This window comes from Babylonia areolata, chromosome 26 (assembly GCF_041734735.1).
Source record: "Babylonia areolata isolate BAREFJ2019XMU chromosome 26, ASM4173473v1, whole genome shotgun sequence".
NCBI lineage: Eukaryota > Metazoa > Mollusca > Gastropoda > Neogastropoda > Buccinidae > Babylonia > Babylonia areolata.
This window is the reverse complement of record NC_134901.1, coordinates 44,222,986-44,246,667: the sequence shown is the minus strand read 5'-3', so window position 1 is coordinate 44,246,667 and position 23,682 is coordinate 44,222,986. Positions and strand designations below refer to the sequence as shown.

Genomic DNA, 23,682 nt, shown 5'->3' with positions numbered 1-23,682 from the left:
ACATGGAGAAGTACTAAAAACGCCGGACTGCCATTTTTTTTTCTTTCCACTGGCTGAGAGCTCCCGCAACGGTACCGAGACAATGGGGAACCGTTAGATGAACGTGGCTTCTTTGTGTACGGCAAGCGCGAGCCGGTTGGCGTGCACGCAGGATGGGTGGGCTTTCAGCTTTGGTCAGGGACTGGGCTCTTTGTTCCGCGCGACAACACTCGACTGTGTGCTGTTCGTGAATCAAGACAGTTTTCGTGCTTCGTAAATTATTTCAGCTGGATTGTACCAAGCTGCATATAATACCACAGCTGAGATGAGAGCGTGTAGTTGAATATGAACGTAAAATCAGCTGTTTTGGTAAATCGTGCGTATTTCATTCATTCAGTGGAGTATAATTTTACGCAAGGACAAGGGAGTTTATGAGTCATCGGCCATTTTCGTGAAGCCCTTCGGTTCATTCCGTGAGCTGGAAGAAAACAAATCGATGTGAGCCAATCATCATTCAAGATGACGCTGAACTCGACCAATCAATGTGCAGGAAACATACCTCGTGGTTTTTCCAACATGGCGGGTGAGTGGACTAACAGCGCTTCGTGTGTTTCTTCGAATTTTTCAACCACGCGTGGTTGCAAATGTATACGTTTTCTATTTCAGATGTCAACTTCCTTTCAGATGAATCTGTTAATGATGCTAGTGATGGTGATTAATTTGTTTTATTTCTCACTGAATGTGTGTCACGTTTCTGGCGTGGTTTGAGAATCACAAATCTCGAAAATGTGCTCCATCCAAAGGTTCATATCGTTTCGCGCCGTAACCTGCATCTTGACAATGGAAAGGTCACATGGTGGCAGATATTCACAAAATAAAATTAAGTTACATTTTATTTATTATTGTTCATACATGAAGTCGTGAAATGTCAGTTTTACTTGTGAAACTTTGGCTAGGAATTCAAACACAATATTCACGAAAGCTGAGAAAAAGGCACCATGATGGAGCTGGTCATGTGACCAACAGGGGTTTCCTGACGACCTTTTGAACTTGGTCTGCCTGCGCGATTCCCGCCGTTAGAATGCGTTTGAATGGGGAGAGGTGCTGAGAGGTTGTGTGGCGAGAGCGTGGAGCATTTATGCGATGTACAGGTGAACACATAGCTGAATCAGACAGGAAAGATGTCACTATAGCGTCGTATGATTCATACAATGACTAATTGCTCCTTTTTTTTGTGGGGGTTCATGTGTGCGCAGTTGGAAATCAGGTCAGCTCACTCACTCATTTTTTTTTCCCTCGCAGTGCGAGTGCAGGCAGAGTAGCGAGCGTACCGTGACCGCGCCGGTTTGGTGTGATAGCGTGTGAACGGACTCGAGAGATACGACATGAGCAAACGAGTTGATACTTCAGAACCGACACGACTTACAAGTTGGTACTTAGGAACTGAATCGATTAGAATAAGGATGAAAGTTAAGAAGAAAAAAAAAAGGAACAAAAAGTTTTTTTGTACGCGTTGTTTGCCATGACAGTAGTCAGCTGGGGGAAGCACGTGGCGGGTTTTCTGTCAATGTGAAATGTAGCCTAGATTTTCTCGGGTCATGTGTACTTCACATGCACGCCAGACATACATGTACTTGGTTTCTTGTTCTCCCGTTGAATTTTGATTGCCTGCTGCTCCAGCTTTCAGGTTCAACCTAGTGTTTTGCTACTTCATTAGTTCTTAAACTCGTATTCTAGATGATTTACTGAATAGTTTTTGTACTTGACATGTTGAGAGAAAATGCACTGGATTTAAAAAAAAAAAAAAAAAAAAAAAAAAGCCCAAAGAAGCAAACAAAAAATGACTCAGGTTTTCAACCAACAAACTTGCCTATAATTCAGCTGAGAGTGAGAAGCAGTGCATTTTTTTCAAGCTCATGGGATAAATTTTTTTCAGTGTTAATGGTATGGTGATGCAGTAGGGTGATGCACTGAGTAAATTATGTGGTTTATATATTCATGATGAACTCTGTATTTTTTTGGTGAATTAGTATATTTGGCATTAGTTTTAATGCAGTCCTTGCTGTGGATGTTGGCAGTGCACATTGATGGTCGACCCTGGATGATTTTGGAGCAGTGGTAGTTGAGAGAATCAGAATTAAGATTGGAAACAGTTTTTCTGCCATTAACTTGGCACTCCTCGTTCCGTCCTGTCCACTTTGCCATCCGCTGGAACAGTTTATATTTCAAAACTTGGTCCATAGAACCGTAGCTCTTTGGTCCATTCTGCATGCTATGCCACCTGTATGGCTGTCTTGCAGTTGCTTGTGATTCACTGGATGTGAACAGAGGAAAACGTTATCAAGTTCATTCTTTTCAGACTCGGTGTGAGATTCCAAGTCTAGTGAACCGCTCTCCTCAATCTTCCTGGTAACATCGCCGTTGAAAACTTTCAGAGGCAGCATGACCGTAGACTGAAAAGTCATACCTTATCGAATATCTGATATATCTGTATGATTCTGCCAATGAATTATTTGTAAGAATCTGCATATGAATAGAAAACACCTTTGCTGTGCAAGCTTTTCCTCTGAAGGCTTTTTTTTGGGAGAGTTGATTGGAGAGGCAAGACTGGAGTTCGTAATTTTATTCAGCTTCATTGAGTCATTGATAAATGCTTGTTATGTTACTTGACCGTGCAAAAAGTTGGTTTGGTCCGCAGTATTTTTTTTTTAGGTGAAATGGGTCCTTTTTTTCCCCCTAAGTAAAAATTTACTGAAGCCAGTGAATAGATTTTTCTTTTGATTTTTTTTCAAGTGTATGTCTTTTTTTTTTGTGGTCCTTTTTTTTTTTTTTTTTTTTTGGTCTTTTTTTTTTCCCAAGTGTTAACTGAAGAAAATAGATGTTTTGATTTTTGCCAGGAAGAACTCTTGTTGAATTAGTGAAAAGTTGATTATGTGTCAGGATACTTTAGATAACTGGAAATGTGTTTGTGGACTGTAGTAAATATTTGTGGGTCTACCCCAGCCATTATCACTGAAAAGTCTTAGAAGGAAGAGGAAACTGTCGTAATTGTACCCAGTTTTCATTTTTTCATAGAGCTGTTGAATATATCATGAAGAATAAAAGCATTGAGTTGACGTTTGAAACCTATTCTGTGTATACACCAAGAAATATTTTTTCTTTTGAACTGTATTGTTAGTCATGGTATGTTAAAGCCTTAAAAAAAACCCCACATATTTTGTTTGGGGAATGAACTTAGAAAGGCTTTCGGCAGAATTTTTTTCTGTCTAGTGCAAATAATTGCCTGTGTAGTATTGGAATTATGGAAGATACGAGGATGATGTGCCAGAGAAGTTGAAAATTTTCCCCCCCTTTTTTTTTTTCAGGTGAACAAGACGACAAAATGCAGCCCCAGCCGCTAGAAAGTGATCCCGAGGGCTCTTTGTACAGGTAAGCAATAGCTGCTGTGATCCAGTCAAGTATCTGGCAGATCTCCCCCACCCTCAAGTAAAAGAACCCCCCCCCCCCCCCCCCCCCCAAAAAAAAAAAAAAAATCGCTCTAATTTTTTGATATTGTGTGGATTTGATTATTTTGGTGAAAAATGTGAATTTGGAAACAGATGGTTTTGTGACAGGAAGGTGGTTGTGGTTTATGGCCGTGGTGTGCAGACCTGTGAAGAGAGATTTCAAAATGCAGCTTTTTCTGTGAAGTGAGTACATGAAATTTTCTCAAGGCATACCAGATGCTTAATTTCCAGATATCTTGGAAAGTAAATATGAGCTGGCAAGTGCCCTGTTTACACGCGCACACATGCGCGCATACACGCACACGCACACACTTTGGGTGTAACGTAGGAATTTTGTGTCTGTAAGAAATAAGACCTGAAAAATGTGACACGTAGGAATTTTGTGTCTGTAAGAAATAAGACCTGAAAAATGTGACAATATATGGGGGAAGAAAATGTTTCCTGTAAATACTGGAAAGCTCACACTTGGTTTGAAACTTACGTTTCGTCTCAATTTATTATTTTAACTTGTGAGTAACTGTACAGGCCACCTGAGAATGAATGGCAAACCAAGAAAATAGAGACCATCAAGACCATTCCATTGCGTTTTTTGTCGCAACAAATTTGTGTGAAATTCAGGCAGCTCTCCACAGGGAGCGCTTTGCTACACTGAGAGGGCCACCCATTTTTTTGGAAAAAAATTTCTGCCTGCAGTTAACTTAGTGGATTTTTGTGGTTTGTGGCCCACAATTCCATGCTGAGTATGGGTTGGAGTCTTACGGCCAGATGACAGGGTAGTTGCCCTTGTTAGATGATGTAGAGAAAGGGGCATTGAATAACACTGTGAAATAAACTGATAGAAATGGATGTGTGCAGTCGGGGCAGAGAGTGGAACATGCTGGAAGACTTCAAAGCGGCTGGAGATGACCAGGGCAGGTGCTTGGTGCTCCTCACAATGCTGGACACCAGATCCTATGATGCTGGTGAGTGGTACAGCGTCACTGGGCCTTGATACAAATTCTGGTGTCTGTGGTGGTGCCAGTAGAGTTGAGTTTTATAACCTCATTGGCTAGTTCCCTTGAGAGCAAGTAGTTGTGGTCTTTGATTTATGAGGGTTTTGTTGTTGGAGAGGGTAGTCCAGATGTGACAGTTGCTTTTTTTTTTTTTTTTTTTTTGCTTTTTGTTTACTTTGCCCTTTTAAAATATTTTTACTGTGGTTTTGGTTGGTCTGGACTGGTTCACATATATCCGTCACAAGTGTAAAATGCTTGACCTACATATAAGACTTCTGGTCTGCTGGCACTCAAATACTGGCTGTTTATGGATGTATGTTTGAAAATTGTCTAGTAATATGTATATTTCTGCCTAAAAAGAATTTGCAGTTAATATTACTCACATGGAGATAATGGTACTCGGCTACATACACACACAGTTCCAGGATTTCCATGTTTTTGGTATTGAAGGTTGTTCCCTAAAAGTGGTGGTGGAACAACAGAAAGAAAAAACAGAACTATGCTTTGACGAGTGAAACGTTTTACAGCGCCAGAGGACAGGGTGGCCTTGTTGGATCAGCTGCCAGGGATCATTGACCACTACCAGAGGACGGTTCCCCAGCTGTTAGATATCGTGGTGTCCCACGTATTGGACGTGGTGGTGCGCTGCCTGGAGCACAGCAGTCGTCAGGTCAGTCTGCTTCCATAGCTGTTGGTGGACACTGTTCCCAGCTGTTGGAGATTGTGAAGAAATTAACATTTGTCCAAACTTCTGCATACAAATGGTGCACTTTGCTCCTTCATGAGAGAATTCAAGATAAATGCAAGTATATAAGTGAATGAAATTCGTTTTGCGATTTTTTTAAAAAATTGGTTGAGGAGTTCTTGTTCCCTGTAAATTTCTGTATTGAATGGTGTTCACAGGGCAGGGATCATATCAAACCATGTGTGAGATGGAAGTCTACAAAGAAAAATTAATCCTGCAGAATACCTATTACACATACTTAACTGTAACCCACTAGTGCAGACTCCGGCAGGGGTCTGACATTCCTGTCCTGTGCAAACTAATTCAGTACAGGGTAAGTGCATTTTTATAAGGAATACATTATTGATATGCTTGACTGTTGTGTTGCAGGTTCGAGAAGCATCCCATGCTGGGTTGGTTCGGATGATGGAACAGAAAGGGGTGAGCAAAGGTATGTTGACCAGTCTTTCTGCATGGGGTTCAGAAAAAAAGCACATTGTCAAAATAGACCGTCTAAGTGATGTAGAGGTGCAGGTGTCCACACATTTGAGGATATGTCAGTGTAAGTTTCTTCACCATCTTAAAATAAAATTTAATTACGCTATGCTTTATCATCAAAACTAAAAGAAAGACTGTACCTTGTAAAAAGCAAATGTTGGGTGAACAACGGGTGTGATTGAAACTGTTCCTGATCTGGTGGTGAATGATCTGGTGAGCCTGTTCATTGTCTGAGCAGGTGATATAGAAGTCCATGTGATGAACCGAGTCTTGGATCTGGCAGACCCAGTCTACATAGAAGATATCCGTTTCAGTGCTATAGCTGTAAGTACTGTTATACTCTGTTGCTGTTTCTTGCAAATTAATGTTCATAAATTGTCAAAATGTTAGTTAATGTAGGCCGAACTGATTAACTATAGGAAAGTCGTGCCTGTTAGAAATTCATACTAAGTAATGAATGGTTATTTGGAATGACCGCAAGTTTTGGAATGGTCAATTTTTTTTTTTTAAAGTCCCCAACACCTGAAAGTATTTCTGAAAGCAAGATGTTTTGGAGGTGTCTGGTTGTGCAGAGATGGTATCCAAACAGTCCAGCTGTGGAAACTGCTGCATGAACTAAGATGGAGGAAAGGACATGATGGTGTGCCCAGTTCAGTGGTGACTTTTGGTGTGAAAGACATGGGTAGTGAGATCCATGGTGAACAGCATCTTATTACTCTGTCTTTTATATCACGTGTCACTTGATCATCACAAGGGCAGCAAGCGTCTACAAGTTTGCATTTCTTTGTTGGGTGCTTTGGTGCGATTCAGAGTGAGGGGTGGAGGAACTGGTTGAAGGAAAGGTGGAGGAGCAATTTGTGTAGAAAGAGGTGGAAGACGTGTTGATGTTGGTCAGAGGAACGTCAGTGTGAGGGGGTTGTGGCTTGATGGATCCTGGGGGCTGCAGGTGGAGGAGAGGAGAGGGGTGGCAGTGACCAAGTGGTTGTGATGTGTGTGGGGCAAGGTCCTATCACAGCCTGCTTGGATCATTACTGCCCTGTCTCATGGTCATCGGTGCTGGGGATGTGTTGGCTTGCTCTCTTCATGGTTAGTTTCCCACTTGCGGTGACCGTTCTGAAGCTTGCACTGCATATTGGATGGAAATTCCGGGTGTGTTGAGAGCTGGATGGATGAGTGTTGAGAGCTGCTAGCTGTGGTGGTGTATTGGTGGACCTGGATCTGTGTTGGGAGCCCTGGTAGACGTGTGATCAGTGAAACCAAGCAGTGGGTTGGTTGTAAGCTCGTCAAAGGGGTTGTGATGTGTACTTGTAATTTCATATCACAGCCAGCTTTGATGAGCAGACGGCTTACAAGAATCGAATGGCTTGTGGGTTTGTGTACAAGTTCTGTTGTGTTTAGTACAGAGAATGTGTTGACGGTTGTGTTGGAAGTATTGTGGATGAAGTCAGTTCAGTGAAGAGGGGATCAGTCGATGGTGAATGAAAGCAAGGAAAGTGTTGATGCACAAGAGGGGAGCCGTCAAAGTGGTTGGGATATGTCGTGGGCATGATCGTATCACAGCCAGCTTTGAAGAGTTTCCCTTTTGTTGACTGTCGGTGCTCACTTCCCTCCTTGCTTCGGTTTCATCAGAAAATGGAAACATCCCGTCTGACAGATAAGGAAACCTCATCGGCATCATTATCCACCATCCATCTCTCCCCAGCTGTTGGGGCAGGACGTAGGGTGAAGACCAGGTGACCTTGTTCTCGGTGGAGTCCAGAGTTGGTGAGATGGCAGTGATCAGATTGGAACTGTTACGCAGGTGCTGATTGTTGGCAAGTGGAGAATGTTATGGCTGAGCGATGGTGGTGCGGTGTGGACTAGTAGCCAGAAAGGGCACTAAAGAGCTTGTGAAATGTAGTTGCAGTCATATCACAGCTTCCTTTGGTGAGCTTACTGCCTGCTCTTCTCATCTCTTCTTTGCATGCTGTGAACACCTGCATGGTTTGTTATTTTACCGATTGGGGTCGAGTGGTTTGTCTAGTTATTGGAAGAGGATAGAATGGGCAGAAGCGTCATTGACCTGATGGTGTGGCAGTAGTGAAGGTGAATTATAACAGGTTTATGAGAAGCGTGGAAGTGATTGGAGGACGCGCCAAGGTGACTGTGATCTGTTGTTGGAGATTCAAATCACAGTCTGCTTTGGTGAGTTCCCCGTCTCTGCCAGTCTGCACTGTTTGAGGAATTGTACTCCTTTGCTTGTCTCTGTTGCATCAAATACAGTTTGGGGCTGCATGGGAATTGACAAATTTTGTACAGTGAAAGGATGTGGGGACAGTTGTGGGTTAACGTGTTCGTCAAAGTGGGTGTGACTTTGTTGTGTGTACTCAAATCACAGCCTGCTTTGGTGAGCCTGTGGCCTGACTCTTCTTCCCTCAGGACAGACTTCACTGGGTGGTTGGGGCGTGCTGTTGGTGTGTGGTGTTCAGTCTGCTACCTTTAAAACTAAATGTGTTTGCTGTTATCATCCTTTGATCTGGGAAAACCAGTATTGGAAAGAGCACAGAAGAAATGTGAGGCAAAATGGTGCTGGTTTGTGCTTTTGGGGAAAGAAAATGGGTCAGTTTTGTTGAAATTACTTTGTTCTTCATTATTTCTGCTGCAAGGATGCAATTGCGGAGTCTGTTTGCCAGAGAATGAGGTTGATAAGTGTTAACACAATCAATTGAAGGATTACCATTTACGAATGGTACAGGGGAAATCGGTCCTGAGGGATTCCTTTAGTGAAAGGTGTAGGAAGGTGGGTTTTAGTTCGCAGAGAGATCACTTGTGTGTGGGTTGACAAGGAACTGTTGCTGTTTCTAGAGTGGGTGGCTTGCTGTTTATTATGCCTGGTGAAGTTGCTGATGCGATGAAGCAGAGTTTGAGATAAGGGTGGTTTGCCAGTGCGTTCAGGTGGTTGTGATGTGTGTATTTTATCATATCACAGCCTGCTTGGATGAGCTGGCAGATCACGTCATCAGCCTGTTTGGAGGAGATGGGAATTTGTTTCTGTTGTCTTTGGCATGTCATGGAGTGCTGAGGGAAGCAGTTGTCATACTGCCTGATGAGTCCTGTCATTGAAGGCAGTGTTGGGAAGAGCTTGGCTAATAGGATGGCAGTGTTTACAAAGCAACTGGATAGTTTGGATGCATAAGCTGATGACGCGACTTGTTTCGTGTGGACTGTGAGTACTGTCATGGGGATTGTGGTTGGGACAGGGAAAAGGTACCCCGAACTATGGCATCAAAGTTACTGAGATATGTTGCATTACAAATCATATCACAGCAGCTTTGGTGAGCTGAAGTGGGGAAATGGCAACAAATGGCCAGTAGTTCGGCTGCCCCATTGACAGATGGTTTGCTGAATGTGTCAGAGTATTGTCTTCAGGTGCTGTTAAAGAGGACAAGTGCGAGAGACGACGGTTTGGGCCATTTTTCCAGTTGTATGTGGAGTTGTTGAGGACACAGACAGTTCATATAGATCCTGTTCTGGGATTTCTCCCTGGACACCCATTTCCAGTTCTTGAGGGACAATGTTCTTTTTATTGGATTTGAATTTCACATGGTCCCAGATGTGGTATTTTTATGCTGTTTCAATGTTTTAAACTTTTACTTTTTATGTGGATTGAGAAGTGAGTGAATTGGTTCTTTCAACATTGTTTTAATCGACCCTTTAACATAGTTTGTTTTTAAGAACTGACAGATAAGCCAAAAGGCCTTTGTGGTTGATTTGGCTACAAGCGACATAACTGATTTGAGATACTGGAGGACAAAGATCGTTGTGCAAGAAAGTGTTGTGTTCAGCTTGGCCTTTTTCAGCTTAATTACAGAAGTGATTGGCAGTTGGTTTTGTAAAATGTTTTTCTGGACCAAAAAAAAGTTATGTTGACAAGGAATTAGGGTAGGTGCAAATGGCATGACAAAAATAAAATGCGCGCAAGAGGTAGGGGCCAGCATGAAAGGATCTGTAGGTGGACATCCAATTCAGGTGAAGAAAAGTTTTATATGTCCCCATACTGCACAGAATGTTAGACTGGTTACTGCACTCTCAGAATGTTCTCAATTATCCTGTTTCTTTGAAAGGAAAAAGTACACCCCCCACCCTCCCCCCTCCCCCCCAAAAAAAAAGCAACAACAAAATGTAAGTGAATTATGTTTTGATGCTGATCTGTTTCCGGGCGCTGGCCTGCAGTTGATGAGTTGGATGGTGACGGTACTGGGCCAGGACATCACAGAGCTCCACATTCTGCCTGTTTTCTGCCGGATGGCCTCTGATCCTCTGAACGTTGTGCGCGAGGTGGGCCATTTATTTTTCAGTTACCAGTGTGTATTTGAAGTTAGTTGAAAAGTTCGTTTAATTACACATACTTAACCGTGACCCAACTAGTGCAGACTCCGGCAGGGGTCTGACATTCCTGTCCTGTGCAAACTACTATCTGCCTATGCGGAGCAGACGAAACTACGGCCGATAACTTCCCGGAAGTAGGTAACCTCCCCTTTGTCCCGCTGGTTATCGCCCTTTTTTTCCGGCAGCCATCATGACTCCTGTACCTGTGCTCTTCATACGGCTAAGTTTTTTCGTATTTTCTGTCTGTCGATTCTCTGGCGTTCTTGTTTGTGGTCAAATTATTTCTCCAACCAGGTCACATAATTATGTAGCTCGATTGGGGAATCGTGCTAAAAGTAAGGGGCGATCGCAATCGATTCGCTGACACTCTGGGCCCTCTACTCCTGGCCCTCTAAACAATGCCAACCCGCCGCCTTCTCCACTTCCTCCGCTTCCTCCGGTCGACTCCAGACCTCCGCCACCTCCTACACCTCCTCTGGTGACTTCTAGAGGTTTGTGGTCACACACTCAGGTCAGTGTTACCTTTCATGTCATTTTTATCGATCCGCGAACTCACTCGACGCGATCCGCGTTTTCTCGGCCCTGCCAGTCGGTAGTGTACGAGTCGATCTCCTCTCTTTACCATACCCACAGTTGCACCAATGGAATGGCCACAATCCCTTGGGGACAAAAAAAAAAAAAAGAAAAAAAAGGCAGCTTGTCTTGGATCCGCACGTTAGACTGGGCCATATGTGGGATGCGTCCGTGGTGGCGGCCGTGACATTGGATCACGCGGCTTGCCTCGACCGTCTCGGATCCAATAGCGACCGAGGCGTGTAGGGATGCCCTCCCCTGGTGTAGGGAGGAAGGTGGACCACTAGGGGACACGCTTGCCCATACGCGTGCACCCCCCTCCTTGTCCGGACCACCCGATCCAAGGGAGGCAACCCCTGCTTCGGCACCCTTGCCGGTGACCGCCGCAGTTATTTCCCTTGCACCGGCACTGCTCCTCGCCTTCAGTGTGAGTGTGTGCACGGTCCTACCAAGCTATGCGGTGATGACCCCATCTGCCACACCGCCGAGTGCTGCTGTTTCCCATCCACTAATGGTGTCTCAGCAAGCTACTCAACCAAACAATCAGCAACTCATCGCTAAACTTGCTGCAGCAATTATGCACCACTCTGCCTTCCGGTGCCGCGCCTTGCGCCCACAGAGCAGGTACGTGCACGCCCCATTGGAACTTCGGCAGTGTTGGATTCTTCTGCCCCATTGCCTAACTCTGCTGTTTCCCAGACTAATATTGGCACTTCCACGTTGGAGTACCTCTTATATCATATATCAATATCAAGGCGTGCAAACCTGACAAGGCCTTTTACCCGCTTGAAGTGGGGAAGAAAAAGAGAGTCCCCACGTATGTCTGTTGCATTTTTCAACATTGAGTGCGCAGTGCCTGAAAAATCAGAAAATATGTAAATGAGTTTTGTTTTTAAGTTTTCACAATGAATATCAAGATAATTCTTAAACGTATTAATACCTCGATCCTGCCTCTCGGCAGTGCTCGGGCCGATCTTGTCTATCACTTTATCCGTCAACACACAACTGACAACCGAACGTCGGTCCTCTCGCAGGAGCTATTCGCGAGATTGGACCGCCGTTCAGCAACAGGGGGATGCACATCCCACGGCAAGCCGACGGACTTGTCACCCCCTCGTCCACGACGCCCATAACACTGGATTACGGCGCCGTCATGCTACATGCCCCGACCGTCTCGCGTCCGATGGCGACCGATTCGGGTTGGGATGCCCACGGCACAAAGGGACATTATAATTATTCCCCTTGCGCTCGTTTTCACCTGTGTCGGTTACGGTGGCATCGAACCACGGACTCTCACACACAACATGACACTCCTCCCTGTTCAGCGAGGACACGTCGCACAAGGGGGATATGTGCTCTAAAGACACCTTCCTTTTCGACGATTTTCGGCGCCAAGGGAGGCAACTCCACATTTGTAACCTAGGCGCTTGAAGCTGTGGTTAGTTTCGCCGACACAGCACATCGCTCCTGCCCCCCGTGCTGTCCACCAACGATGTTTTCTTTCGGTTTCTCATTGGGTCCTCATGCCCAGTCAGGGACTTTACACATCTTTGCATAGCAACTGCACTTTTCTTGCTGTTTCTCAGGCTATTGGCCACAGGAAATGCATCACAATATTTCCCCTTCTATCCATTTGATTTATTATCACAAGCAACAATCACGAAATATATATATATATACATATTAAAAAAAAAAAAAAAAAAAAAAAAAAATCTATATATATGTATATATATACATATATATATATATATATATACACACACATATATACATATATACGAGATATATTACTACATTCAGACACATTCTGCTTTCACTTATAGATGCGTACTTATCCATCAGTATACACATGTGTATGTGCTTATGGGATAAGTTCAGACGACTTTCATATTAACATGTACAATTATATTTCTATCTCTATTCATTGACATCTATTCATTGAGATTCCCTACATAGCAATATAGGCACACTTGCATTTGCGGCCTTCTGTTCACAATGCCCAGAACTCTCTGCCTCTACGTACTGGCACTTTATTCATATGCGTATGTACATCTCATATGTAGGTGCATGGACAGATTCCTTTCCATTGATGATTATGCACACTTACCCACTTACTTGGGTATATCTGTGCACGCTACATGTATGCTTATACAGCCGCTTATTTCTTGTGTTTCGATCTCTTGTCATTGGCATACTTCTGACATCATCACTTGAGCTGATGGAAGTTTTTATTCCCTCGGCACATATATGTATTCATTGTCATAAATTCATCCCTACCTTGCTTTTGGAGGACGACTGCACTCACAAAAATAAAATAAAATAATAATAGCCTCATTCACGCCTGAATGTATGCTCCTTCACATTTCAGTAGGGGTTGGTCCTTTGGGATCCACACACACCCCCTTCACACCCACAGGGCTAAGAATGCCTCTCTTGGTGCAAGGACGGACAAGGCAACCCAACTCATTTGCCTGCAACAATCACCCATAAGGCTGGAGTTGCACAAGGAAGGATGAGGCAGTCCAACTTAGAGGTGCCACTCTGGACACACATGCCTTTCATTCCTTCCAAGTTTGTAAGGCATCCCTTCTTTCTCCCCTTGCCTAAAACAACCCTTGGTTGCACCACTGTGATTGTGACAAAAGCTCCACACAGGCCCTACATCCTAGCCAGCCTTCCCATGAAGAGGTGTCTATCCTGCCTTACAAGTTTTAGCGGACCCAAAAACTGCCCACTGGGCAGGAGACAATCACCCTCAGCCCATCTCTTCTACTCCTCTCTAGTAGCAGAAGGCCTGGGTCATAATTGTTTTACTCTACATTTGGGAGAAAGGCATATTGACGAGGACGGATGCGTCCCACAAAGCACAACGAACCGTCCATTAGCCACAGGGGTGTACCTTTCTGCCCACTCATACCAGCACGGCAGATGCCGCATTCAAGCACATCAGTTCACCCCATCACCTTGCTTGAACACAAATCCAGCATCAACGTCTCAAACAATTGGCATTTGAAAGCACTTTCTGCACTTAGTCTCCCCTGCCCAATCCTTTCGGCCTCTACACACAACCACTGCTGTGGTTACAGATGGCCATTCCTCCTCAAGCACTGTCTTTCCAATGAGACACTTCCAGAGGTTTCTAGCCTAGGCAGGCTATCCCATCATGGAGCCCCAGCCTTCGGTCAAGGGCCTGTCAGAGGATGACTTTGTTGTCACTTCGGAAGCAAGCACCATGTCTTTCCGACACACGGTTGCAACATAATCTGCATGGTGAACACCTTCGTCCCTGAAGCACACAGCAGCTGTTTCCTGATTTACCCATGCTGATTGGTGTCCTTCTAGGAACAGTATATGATAATCAGTCGTGTACGACAGTCTCCATCAGAACAGCAAAGGAGGCATCTGCTGTCCAGTCTATTCGGGCTGGAATTCGATTATACATTTTATAGTAGAGAGTGTTTTGCCCAAGTTGCATCCCCGGTCCCTCAATCAAGAGGGCCTTAGGACTCATCATTGGGACGGTTCCAAAAGGCTACCTAGGCCTAAGGCTACAGCACTAAGTCCCAGTGCAATTTGACTTCTAGTCTGAGAGACATAGTCATTCATGAAAGACTAAGCTGCAAATGATTTCCCTTTGCAATTAAGAAACCACTGATAATACAGCTCTCACCTTGCAGTTGGCCATACTAAAAACGTATGTCAGATCAGTGCCTTGATGTCAATAGCCAGTACAACACATCTTGAGCCACTTACCTCCCTGCCCCGCCCTGCTCCATCCCAGACTCAGTGCGCACCACTCACAGCCAGAGGCCTGTCATGGATCCGGTCCCCTTTCTCACTAAAGAACCTTCAGCAAAAATTTTCCCCATGGAAGCCCTCTTCCATTTGGGAATTCCACCACAGAATGAGACTCAGTGGCCTGTGGGCACATGAAATGCACTTCCACAGCCTGATCCAACCCAGCCATTGACTGCCGACAACTTTCTGCAGGTTACTCCAACATGCCACACTCAGGCAGAGAAGCCACCAAGCCTTCCGTATGTCCCTTCGTGATGGTACCTACCTGGGCAATTACACAACCCTGTCCCAGAGACACCAGGGACATCAAGTCTTTTGTTGCCAAATGTCTGCCATTCTATGCATAGGCAACATACCAGTGCTGTCATTTTTTGACAACGTCAAAAAAGGGGGGAGGGGCAGAAGGGGGGGAGTGCCCATCGCCTATCAGCTCGCATGGAGGAGCTCCACAGATCTGGCTGTCATGCCTGAGGCAGGCCCAACACGGTGACCTACCTCTGTCTCATGCCACAGTTTCCTTCAAACACAAAAACCACTTCCACTATCGGCCCACAAATCCGTTGTGGAATCATCAGATCAAACCACATGCGCACCTCCTTGCATTGACGCTCATCCGCTCAGCTGTGGTCCACAGACCTCCCCCACAATACAGCTGTGGACCTCTGTCTTCTTTACCCGCACTAATGTCCTTAGGCGACACAGTACACTCTACTTTCGTCAAATTCTACTTGAGGGACACCTATCGCCTAAGGGATAATGGCTCATCGACTTCTACCAGAGAGATGTCGCACGCCTGCGGGTTGATGGCGCAAGAGCCATCGCTTCTGTGGTAGCTGCACAACAGACCATCACAGCACACAGACAGTAGAACAGGTGAGCCCTCCACCTTGTCGCGCTATTCTGCACTAGTTGGGTCACGGTTAAGTATGTGTAATTAAAAGGAAATTTTCTATCTAAAATTACGTTTAAATAACATACTTACCGTGACCCAAATTTAAGACCCTCCCGTCCTCCCCGCTTCCTGTTCTCCCTGCTTGCTGCGCTGGTGATGGCATATTGCCGTCAAAAGAGGGCGATAACCAGCGGGACAAAGGGGAGGTTACCTACTTCGGGGAGGTTATCGGCCGTAGTTTCGTCTGCTCCGCATAGGCGGATAGTAGTTTGCACAGGACAGGAATGTCAGACCCCTGCCGGAGTCTGCACTAGTTGGGTCACGGTAAGTATGTTATTTAAACGTAATTTTAGATAGAAAATTTCCTATATACATATTTAAAAAAAAAATATATATATATATATACACACACACATATATACATATATATGAGATATATTGCTACATTCATACACATTTCTGCTTTCACTTATAGATGCGTACTTATCCCTGGGTATACACATGTGTATGTGCTTATGGGATAGGTTCAGACGACTTTCATATTAACATGTACAGTTATATTTCTATCTCTATTCATTGACATCTATTCATTGAGATTCCCTCCATAGCAATATAGGCACACTTGCATTTGCGGCCTTCTGTTCACAATGCCCAGAACTCTGCCTCTACGTACTGGCACTTTATTCATATGCGTATGTACATCTCATATGTAGGTGCATGGACAGATTCCTTTCCATTGATGATTATGCACACTTACCCATTTACTTGGGTATATCTGTGCACGCTACACATTCTTATACAGCCGCTTATTTCTTGTGTCTCGATCTCTTGTCATTGGCATACTTCTGACATGATCACTTGAGCTGATGGAAGTTTTTATTCCCTTGGCACATATATGTATTCATTTTCATAAATTCATCCCTACCTTGCTTTTGGAGGACTGCACTCACACACACACCAAAAAAAAAAAAGCCTCATTCACGCGGGGGGAGTGCCCATCGCCTGTCAGCTCGCATGGAGGAGCTCCACAGATCTGGCTGTCATGCCTGAGGCAGGCCCAACACGGTGACCTACTTCTGTCTCGTGCCACAGTTTCCTTCAAACACAAAACCACTTCCACTATCGGCCCACATCCGTTGTGGAATCATCAGATCAAACCACATGCGCACCTCCTTGCATTGACACTCATCCGCTCAGCTGTGGTCCACAGACCTCCCCCACAATACAGCTGTGGACCTCTGTCTTTACCTGCACAAATGGCCTTAGGCGACACAGTACACTCTACTTTCGTCAAATTCTACTTGAGGGACACCTATCGCTTTAGGGATGATGGCTCATCGACTTCTACCAGAGAGACGTCGCACGCCTGCGGGTTGATGGCGCAAGAGCCATCGCTTCTGTGGTAGCTGCACAACAGACCATCACAGCACACAGACAGTAGAACAGGCGAGCCCTCCACCTTGTCGCGCTATTCTGCACTAGTTGGGTCACGGTTAAGTATGTGTAATTAAAAGGAAAATTACGTTTAAATAACATACTTACCGTGACCCAAATTTAAGACCCTCCCGTCCTCCCCGCTTCCTGTTCTCCCTGCTTGCTGCGCTGGTGATGGCATATTGCCATCAAAAGAGGGCGATAACCAGCGGGACAGAGGGGAGGTTACCTACTTCCGGGAGGTTATCGGCCGTAGTTTCGTCTGCTCCGCATAGGCGGATAGTAGTTTGCACAGGACAGGAATGTCAGACCCCTTCCGGAGTCTGCACTACTTGGGTCACGGTAAGTATGTTATTTAAAGGTAATTTTAGATAGAAAATTTCCTTTTTGACTCACTTGTGTAAACAAAGTCAGTCTGTGTTTTTACCCGGTGTTCAGTTGTCTGTGTGTCCATGGTAAACTTTAACATTGACATTTTCTCTGCAAATACTTTGTCAGTTGACACCAAATTTGGCATAAAAATAGGAAAAATTTAGTTCTTTCTAGTCATCTTGTTTAAAACAATATTGCACCTCTGGGATGGGCACAAAAAAATTAAAAAAAGAAGCCTAATTATATGCAAACTGCATTTACTGTTATATTTATATTTTTTGTATTCTCTAAACTTGGCACTTTGACCTCTTATTCTGACACAACAACAAGAGGAGTCATTATCATTTTTTGTTCAAACAGGAACTTCTTTTGCTAAGCATGGAATTTTTTATTTATTTTGCAAACGTTTTGGTGCAGATAGTAAAAAAAAGGGAAATTACTCTGTAATTAATGCGGGGGGACTTAATTTATCACAAGTGAGTCTTGAAGGCCTTGCCTCTCTTGTTACGATTCTGTTAAAGGGCTGCAACTTCTGCCTTGGAGGTGAAAAGTTACTGGGACCTTAGCATAACTTCCACCTTTGCTCGCTTGTTGTGCAGGTGTGTGCTGCTTATTTCAGCAAGATGTGCACTGCTGTGGGAAGGCAGACCCTGGAGCACCTGTTGGTGAGTTCAGAGTTTCTTCTTCTTCTTCTGCGTTCACTCGTATGCACACGAGTGGGCTTTTACGTGTATGACCGTTTTTACCCTCCATGTAGGCAGCCATACTCCGTTTTCGGGGGTGTGCATGCTGGGTGTGTTAGTTTCCGTAACCCACCGAATGCTGACATGGATTGCAAGATCTTTAACGTGCGTATTTGATGTTCTGCTTGCATATACACACGAAGGGGGTTCAGGCACTAGCAGGTCTGCACACATGTTGACCTGGGAGATCGTAAAAATCTCCACCCTTTACCCACCAGGTGCCGTCACCGTGATTCGAACTCGGGACCCTCAGATTGACAGTCCAACGCTTTAAAACTACGTTTACACGGGATGCAACTAACTTGCAACCAATTTGCAACTAACTCTTTGAAACCGGCGGAGACTGGTGGAGACTGGTTGCCCCCGGTTGTGGCCTGTCGCTGCTGGTCTCAGAAACCAACGGATTTTCCCGATTTTTGGTTGCATTTTTGGTCGCAAGGCTCATTTTATTTCCACTCCAAGACCGATAATTTTTTGAGGGCCTTGCAACTAAACTGCGAAAAAACGGTCGCCGCCGGTTGCCACAGCTTGCCGCTCGTCTCAGCCGGTTTCCAACAGGAAATTGATGACGCAAGCGGCACGCGTGTCACAGGTTTTTCTGTCTGGCTTGGCAGACGCTCGCAGCGTGGTTTCTCGTGTGTGTTGCCTAGTTAGTTGCACGTAAGTCGCCGCCGGTTGCATCCTGCGGAGACTGTCCAGTCGCATGTACCAGCCTTGCAACCAGAATTTGAATTTGGTTGCAAGTTAGTTGCATCCCGTGTAAACGTAGCATAACCACTCGGCTGTTGCGCCCGTCTGTTAGGAGTTTTGTTGGATTTGTTATCAGTGTCCTCCGCTTTGCTGCGTGCATGTGTGAATTAAACCTTCAGTTTTTGCTTTAACCTCTTGAGTGCCTCAGTGTGGAAGCTTTCATCCCCTTCTGGTATGCAAAAAAAAAACACAAAAAAAACCGTGGTGGCCTGGGATGGAAATTTCTGTCTGTGTCATTGTAGGGATTTTCTAACAGCAGAATCATTATATTCATGTGCAATTGTGATAATAGGAATAGTGTGTTATTTTCCTTTCAGAAAAGTATAGGTTATACATATTTTGTTATAGTAGTTTGCTTGCTAGAGTTTAGAAAAAAAAGGAAGAAATGACACCCTATGTTACAACAACATCCCATGGCAAATAGTTGTTGAGCCTAGAAATAGCCATGGTACTGAAAGGGTTAATATGTATGTATTTGTGCGCTTGAACATAGAATTTGAAGGTATGAGTTTCCCCCTCCTAATCCACCATTGTAATCTTTTGACTGCATGTGCATCGTTGGTAAATATTTTTCAGACATTTGTATCCAGTTCGTTCTTTCTCTTTTGGAACTGATGTTTGTTGATGGCTGCCGGAAAAAGAGGGCGCTAGTCAGGGGGGCAAAGGGGAGGTTACCTACTTCCTGGAGGTTATCGGCCGTAGCTGTATTCAAACTTTGAAAAGGACCGGCATGAGCTGTTCACTACTGCCTTGTTCATCAGTCTAATCAAGAGTGCACAATTAACTTTGGAAAGAGGACAGAGACAAGCTGTTTATGACTACCATGTCAAATCACTGTGTATTTAACAAGAAAAACACAAGCTTAGTGCATATTTAACTTTTGAGAGAACAAACACAAGCTCAGTGTGTATGTAACTTTTGATAGAACAAACACAAGCTCAGTGTGTATGTAACTTTTGAGAGAACAAACACAAGCTCAGTGTGTATGTAACTTTTGATAGAACAAACACAAGCAAAGAACAAACACAGGCTTGGTGTGTACAAGCTTAGTGCGTGTTTAACTTTTGAAAGAACAGCCACAAGCTTAGTGCGTGTTTAACTTTTGAAAGAACAAAACACATTTAACTTTTGAAAGAACCGACACAAGCTTAGTGCATGTTCAACTTTTGAAAGAACACACTAAAGCAAAGAACACTTTTGAAAGGACAAACACAAGGCAAGCAAAGAAGAAACACCAGCTTGGTGTGTATTTAATTTTTGAAAGGACAAACACCAGCTTGGTGTGTATTTAATTTTTGAAAGGACAAACACCAGCTTGGTGTGTATTTAATTTTTGAAAGGACAAACACCAGCTTGGTGCGTATTTAATTTTTGAAAGGACAAACACCAGCTTGGTGTGTATTTAATTTTTGAAAGGACAAACACCAGCTTGGTGTGTATTTAATTTTTGAAAGGACAAACACCGGCTTGGTGCGTATTTAATTTTTGAAAGGACAAACACCAGCTTGGTGTGTATTTAATTTTTGAAAGGACAAACACCAGCTTGGTGTGTATTTAATTTTTGAAAGGACAAACACCGGCTTGGTGCGTATTTAATTTTTGAAAGGACAAACACCAGCTTGGTGTGTATTTAATTTTTGAAAGGACAAACACCAGCTTGGTGTGTATTTAATTTTTGAAAGGACAAACACCGGCTTGGTGCGTATTTAATTTTTGAAAGGACAAACACCAGCTTGGTGTGTATTTAATTTTTGAAAGGACAAACACCGGCTTGGTGCGTATTTAATTTTTGAAAGGACAAACACCAGCTTGGTGCGTATTTAATTTTTGAAAGGACAAACACCAGCTTGGTGCATATTTAATTTTTGAAAGGACAAACACCAGCTTGGTGCATATTTAATTTTTGAAAGGACAAACACCAGCTTGGTGCATATTTAACCAGAACAAACACCAGCTTAGTGCGTATTTAATTTTTGAAAGGACAAACACCAGCTTGGTACATATTTAATTTTTGAAAGGACAAACACCAGCTTGGTGTGTAGTTAACCAGAACAAACAGCAGCAAAGAAGAAACACAAGCTCAGTGTGTATTGTTAACTGGCTCAGTACGGCCAGTCCTCTCTTCTCTACACAGACCCCTCGGATGTCCAGTGGGTGTCTGAATGACCCAACCTTTAGCTTCCGTCGTCAGAATTGTGGTATTCTTTGTCTACATTCACCTCTTCAGTATAAGAGCCTTCCGCTTGCAATATTTTGATGATGGTAATTGGGGTGAAATGCTGTTAACGTCGTCTCTTTTGACATTCGTATGGAGAGAGTTAACTTTGAAAAGCAGAAACACAAGCTGTTAACGACTAACTGCCATGGTTCTCCAGCTGCCCAAACTGCGCAGCCTGTGTGAGGACGAGTCGTGGAGCGTCCGCAGGGCGTGCAGTCAGTCCTTCACGGCCGTGTCGGCCGCCTGTCCCCCCGAGCTGCGGTGGCGCCACCTGCCCCGGCTGTTTGTGGACCTGCTGACGGACCCGGTGCGGTACGTCAGGTCAGCGGCCTTCCAGCAGCTGGGGTTCTTCATCGCCACCTTCAGCCGCCAGCCCCCACCACAGTCACCGGCATCGTCATGGTCACAGCCCCGAGGGGCGGGGGGTGGCGGGTCTGACATCTCCCACAGTCAGAGGTGAGTTGTGTTGTATTGTATATTGGTCTTTGTTCACGACAGATTTGTCTGTGAAAAATTCAGGCTGCTGCAATCTCAAGGGAGAGCGTGTGGCTACAGAGCAGAGCCACCTTTTTTTATGTGTGTGTGTGTGTTTTTTTTTGTTGCTTTATTAAAATTAGTTTTGTGTGGCAACAAACATCTTGAAGTCACCAGAGGAGGTGGTGGAGGTCTGGAGTGAGTGGAGGAGGTGGCTGGTTGGCGTTGTTGAGAGGGCCAGGAGTAGAGGGCCCAGAGTGTTAGCGAATCAATTGCGATCGCGCCTTAATTTTAGCACGATTGCCCAATCGAGCTACATAATTATGTGACCTGGTTGGAGACATAATTTGACAAAAAACAAGAACGCCACAGAATCGACAGACAGGCAGAAAATAAGAAAAAACTTAGCCGTATGAAGAGAACAGGAACATGAGTCATAATGGCTGCCAGAAAAAGAGGGCGCTAGCCAGCGGGATAAAGGGGAGGTTACCTACTTCCGGGAGGTTATCGGCCGTAGTTACTTTCATTTTCTCCGCATAGGCGGATAGTAGTTTGCACAGGACCGGAATGTCAGACCCCTGCCGGAGTCTGCACTAGTTAGGTCACGGTAAGTATGTTATTTAAACGTAATTTTAGATAGGTATGTTATTTAAACGTAATTTTAGATAGAAAATTTCCTTTTAGATAGAAAATTTCCTTTTATTTATTTTAAATACTTTTTAGAGTAAAAGTATGGGAATGAATAGAAAAAAACAACAAAAAACAAACAGCAACAAGCAAGTCATGTTTCAGTTTTATCCACCAAAAAAAGCAACATTTTGTCACAAGCAAGGTTGTTGTCTACAACAGTATGTGTGTCTGTGAAGGAAATCAACCCATTGTATCAGTCATTATTTTTTTCAGACAGTCCTCAACTTTTTAACGGGAAGTGACACACTTTACAAAGGCAGTGTTTCAGCTTTCTAAGTGTACAGTGGTTGTTTCCCTTTGACTGTTCAGTGCCAGTGTGAGAGAAAAGCGCTGATCAACATGTGATTGGCATTTACATGAGAAAAAGGCAGTGAATGACCATGTGTTGGTTAGCAAGGTAGCGTCGATTTAGAGTGAGAAGTTACAGAGAGTGATGGGCAAGTCGTGTTTTCCATGTGTGTGGGAGACTTGCCAGAAATGGAGACAGTTGATGTATTTCTCTTTTTTATCACAACAGATTTCTCTGTGTGAAATTCGGGCTGCCCTCCCCAGGGAGAGCGCGTCGCCACACTACAGCGCCCCCCCTTTTTTTCTTTTTCTTTTTTTCCCCTGCGTGCAGTTTTATTTGTTTTTCCTACCGAAGTGGATTTTTCTACAGAATTTCGCCAGGAACAACCCTTTTGTTGCTGTGGGTTCTTTTACGTGCGCTAAGTGCATGCTGCACACGGGACCTCGGTTTATCGTCTCATTCGAATGACTAGCGTCCAGACCACCACTCAAGGTCTAGTGGAGGGGGAGAAAATATCGGTGGCTGAGCCGTGATTCGAACCAGCGCGCTCAGATTCTCTCGCTTCCTAGGCGGAAGCGTTACCTCTAGTGCAGCGCCCCCCATGACCCAGCCAGGTCACAGGACCTGTCACAGTGGGAGACTGGTGGTAACAGTGTCAAAACGTGTTTAATTACACATACTTAACCGTGACCCAACTAGTGCAGACTTGCAGGGGTCTGACATTCCTGTCCTGTGCAAACTATCCGCCCATGCGGAGCAGACGAAACTACGGCCGATAACCTCCCGGAAGTAGGTAACCTCCCCTTTGTCCCGCTGGTTATCGCCCTCTTTTTCCGGCAGCCATCATGACTCCTGTACCTGTGCTCTTCATACGGCTAAGTTTTTTCGTATTTTCTGTCTGTCTGTCGATTCTCTGGCGTTCTTGTTTGTGGTCAAATTATGTCTCCAACCAGGTCACATAATTATGTAGCTCGATTGGGGAATCGTGCTAAAATTAAAGCGCGATCGCAATCGATTCGCTGACACTCTGGGCCCTCTACTCCTGGCCCTCTAAACAACGCCAACCCGCCGCCTTCTCCACTTCCTCCGCTCCCTCCGGTCGACTCCAGACCTCCGCCACCTCCTCTGATGACTTCTAGAGGTTTGTGGTCACACACTCAGGTCAGTGTTACCTTTCATGTCATTTTTATCGATCCGCGAACTCACTCGACGCGATCCGCGTTTTCTCGGCCCTGCCAGTCGGCAGTGTACGAGTCGATCTCCTCTATCTCTTTACCATACCCACAGTTGCACCAATGGAATGGCCACAATCCCTTGGGGGAACAAAAAAAAAAAAAAAAGGCAGCTTGTCTTGGATCCGCACGTTAGACTGGGCCCTATGT

At 44.6% G+C, this 23,682-nt stretch overlaps 1 protein-coding gene across 1 annotated transcript in view; it reads left to right on the top strand.

The window, feature by feature from the left end:
* The first annotated feature begins 555 nt into the window (after nt 1–555).
* The window catches only part of LOC143300328 (serine/threonine-protein phosphatase 4 regulatory subunit 1-like), a 56,250-nt gene continuing 33,123 nt past the window's right edge, over nt 556–23,682 (top strand). The window contains exons 1-11 of the mRNA XM_076613929.1: nt 556–562; nt 3,345–3,408; nt 4,341–4,447; nt 5,005–5,147; nt 5,592–5,763; nt 5,938–6,023; nt 6,595–6,680; nt 7,799–7,883; nt 9,912–10,016; nt 17,736–17,801; nt 21,005–21,303. Of these exons, the coding sequence (XP_076470044.1) occupies nt 556–562; nt 3,345–3,408; nt 4,341–4,447; nt 5,005–5,147; nt 5,592–5,763; nt 5,938–6,023; nt 6,595–6,680; nt 7,799–7,883; nt 9,912–10,016; nt 17,736–17,801; nt 21,005–21,303 (1,220 nt within the window). The remainder of the gene's footprint in view (nt 563–3,344; nt 3,409–4,340; nt 4,448–5,004; nt 5,148–5,591; nt 5,764–5,937; nt 6,024–6,594; nt 6,681–7,798; nt 7,884–9,911; nt 10,017–17,735; nt 17,802–21,004; nt 21,304–23,682) is intronic.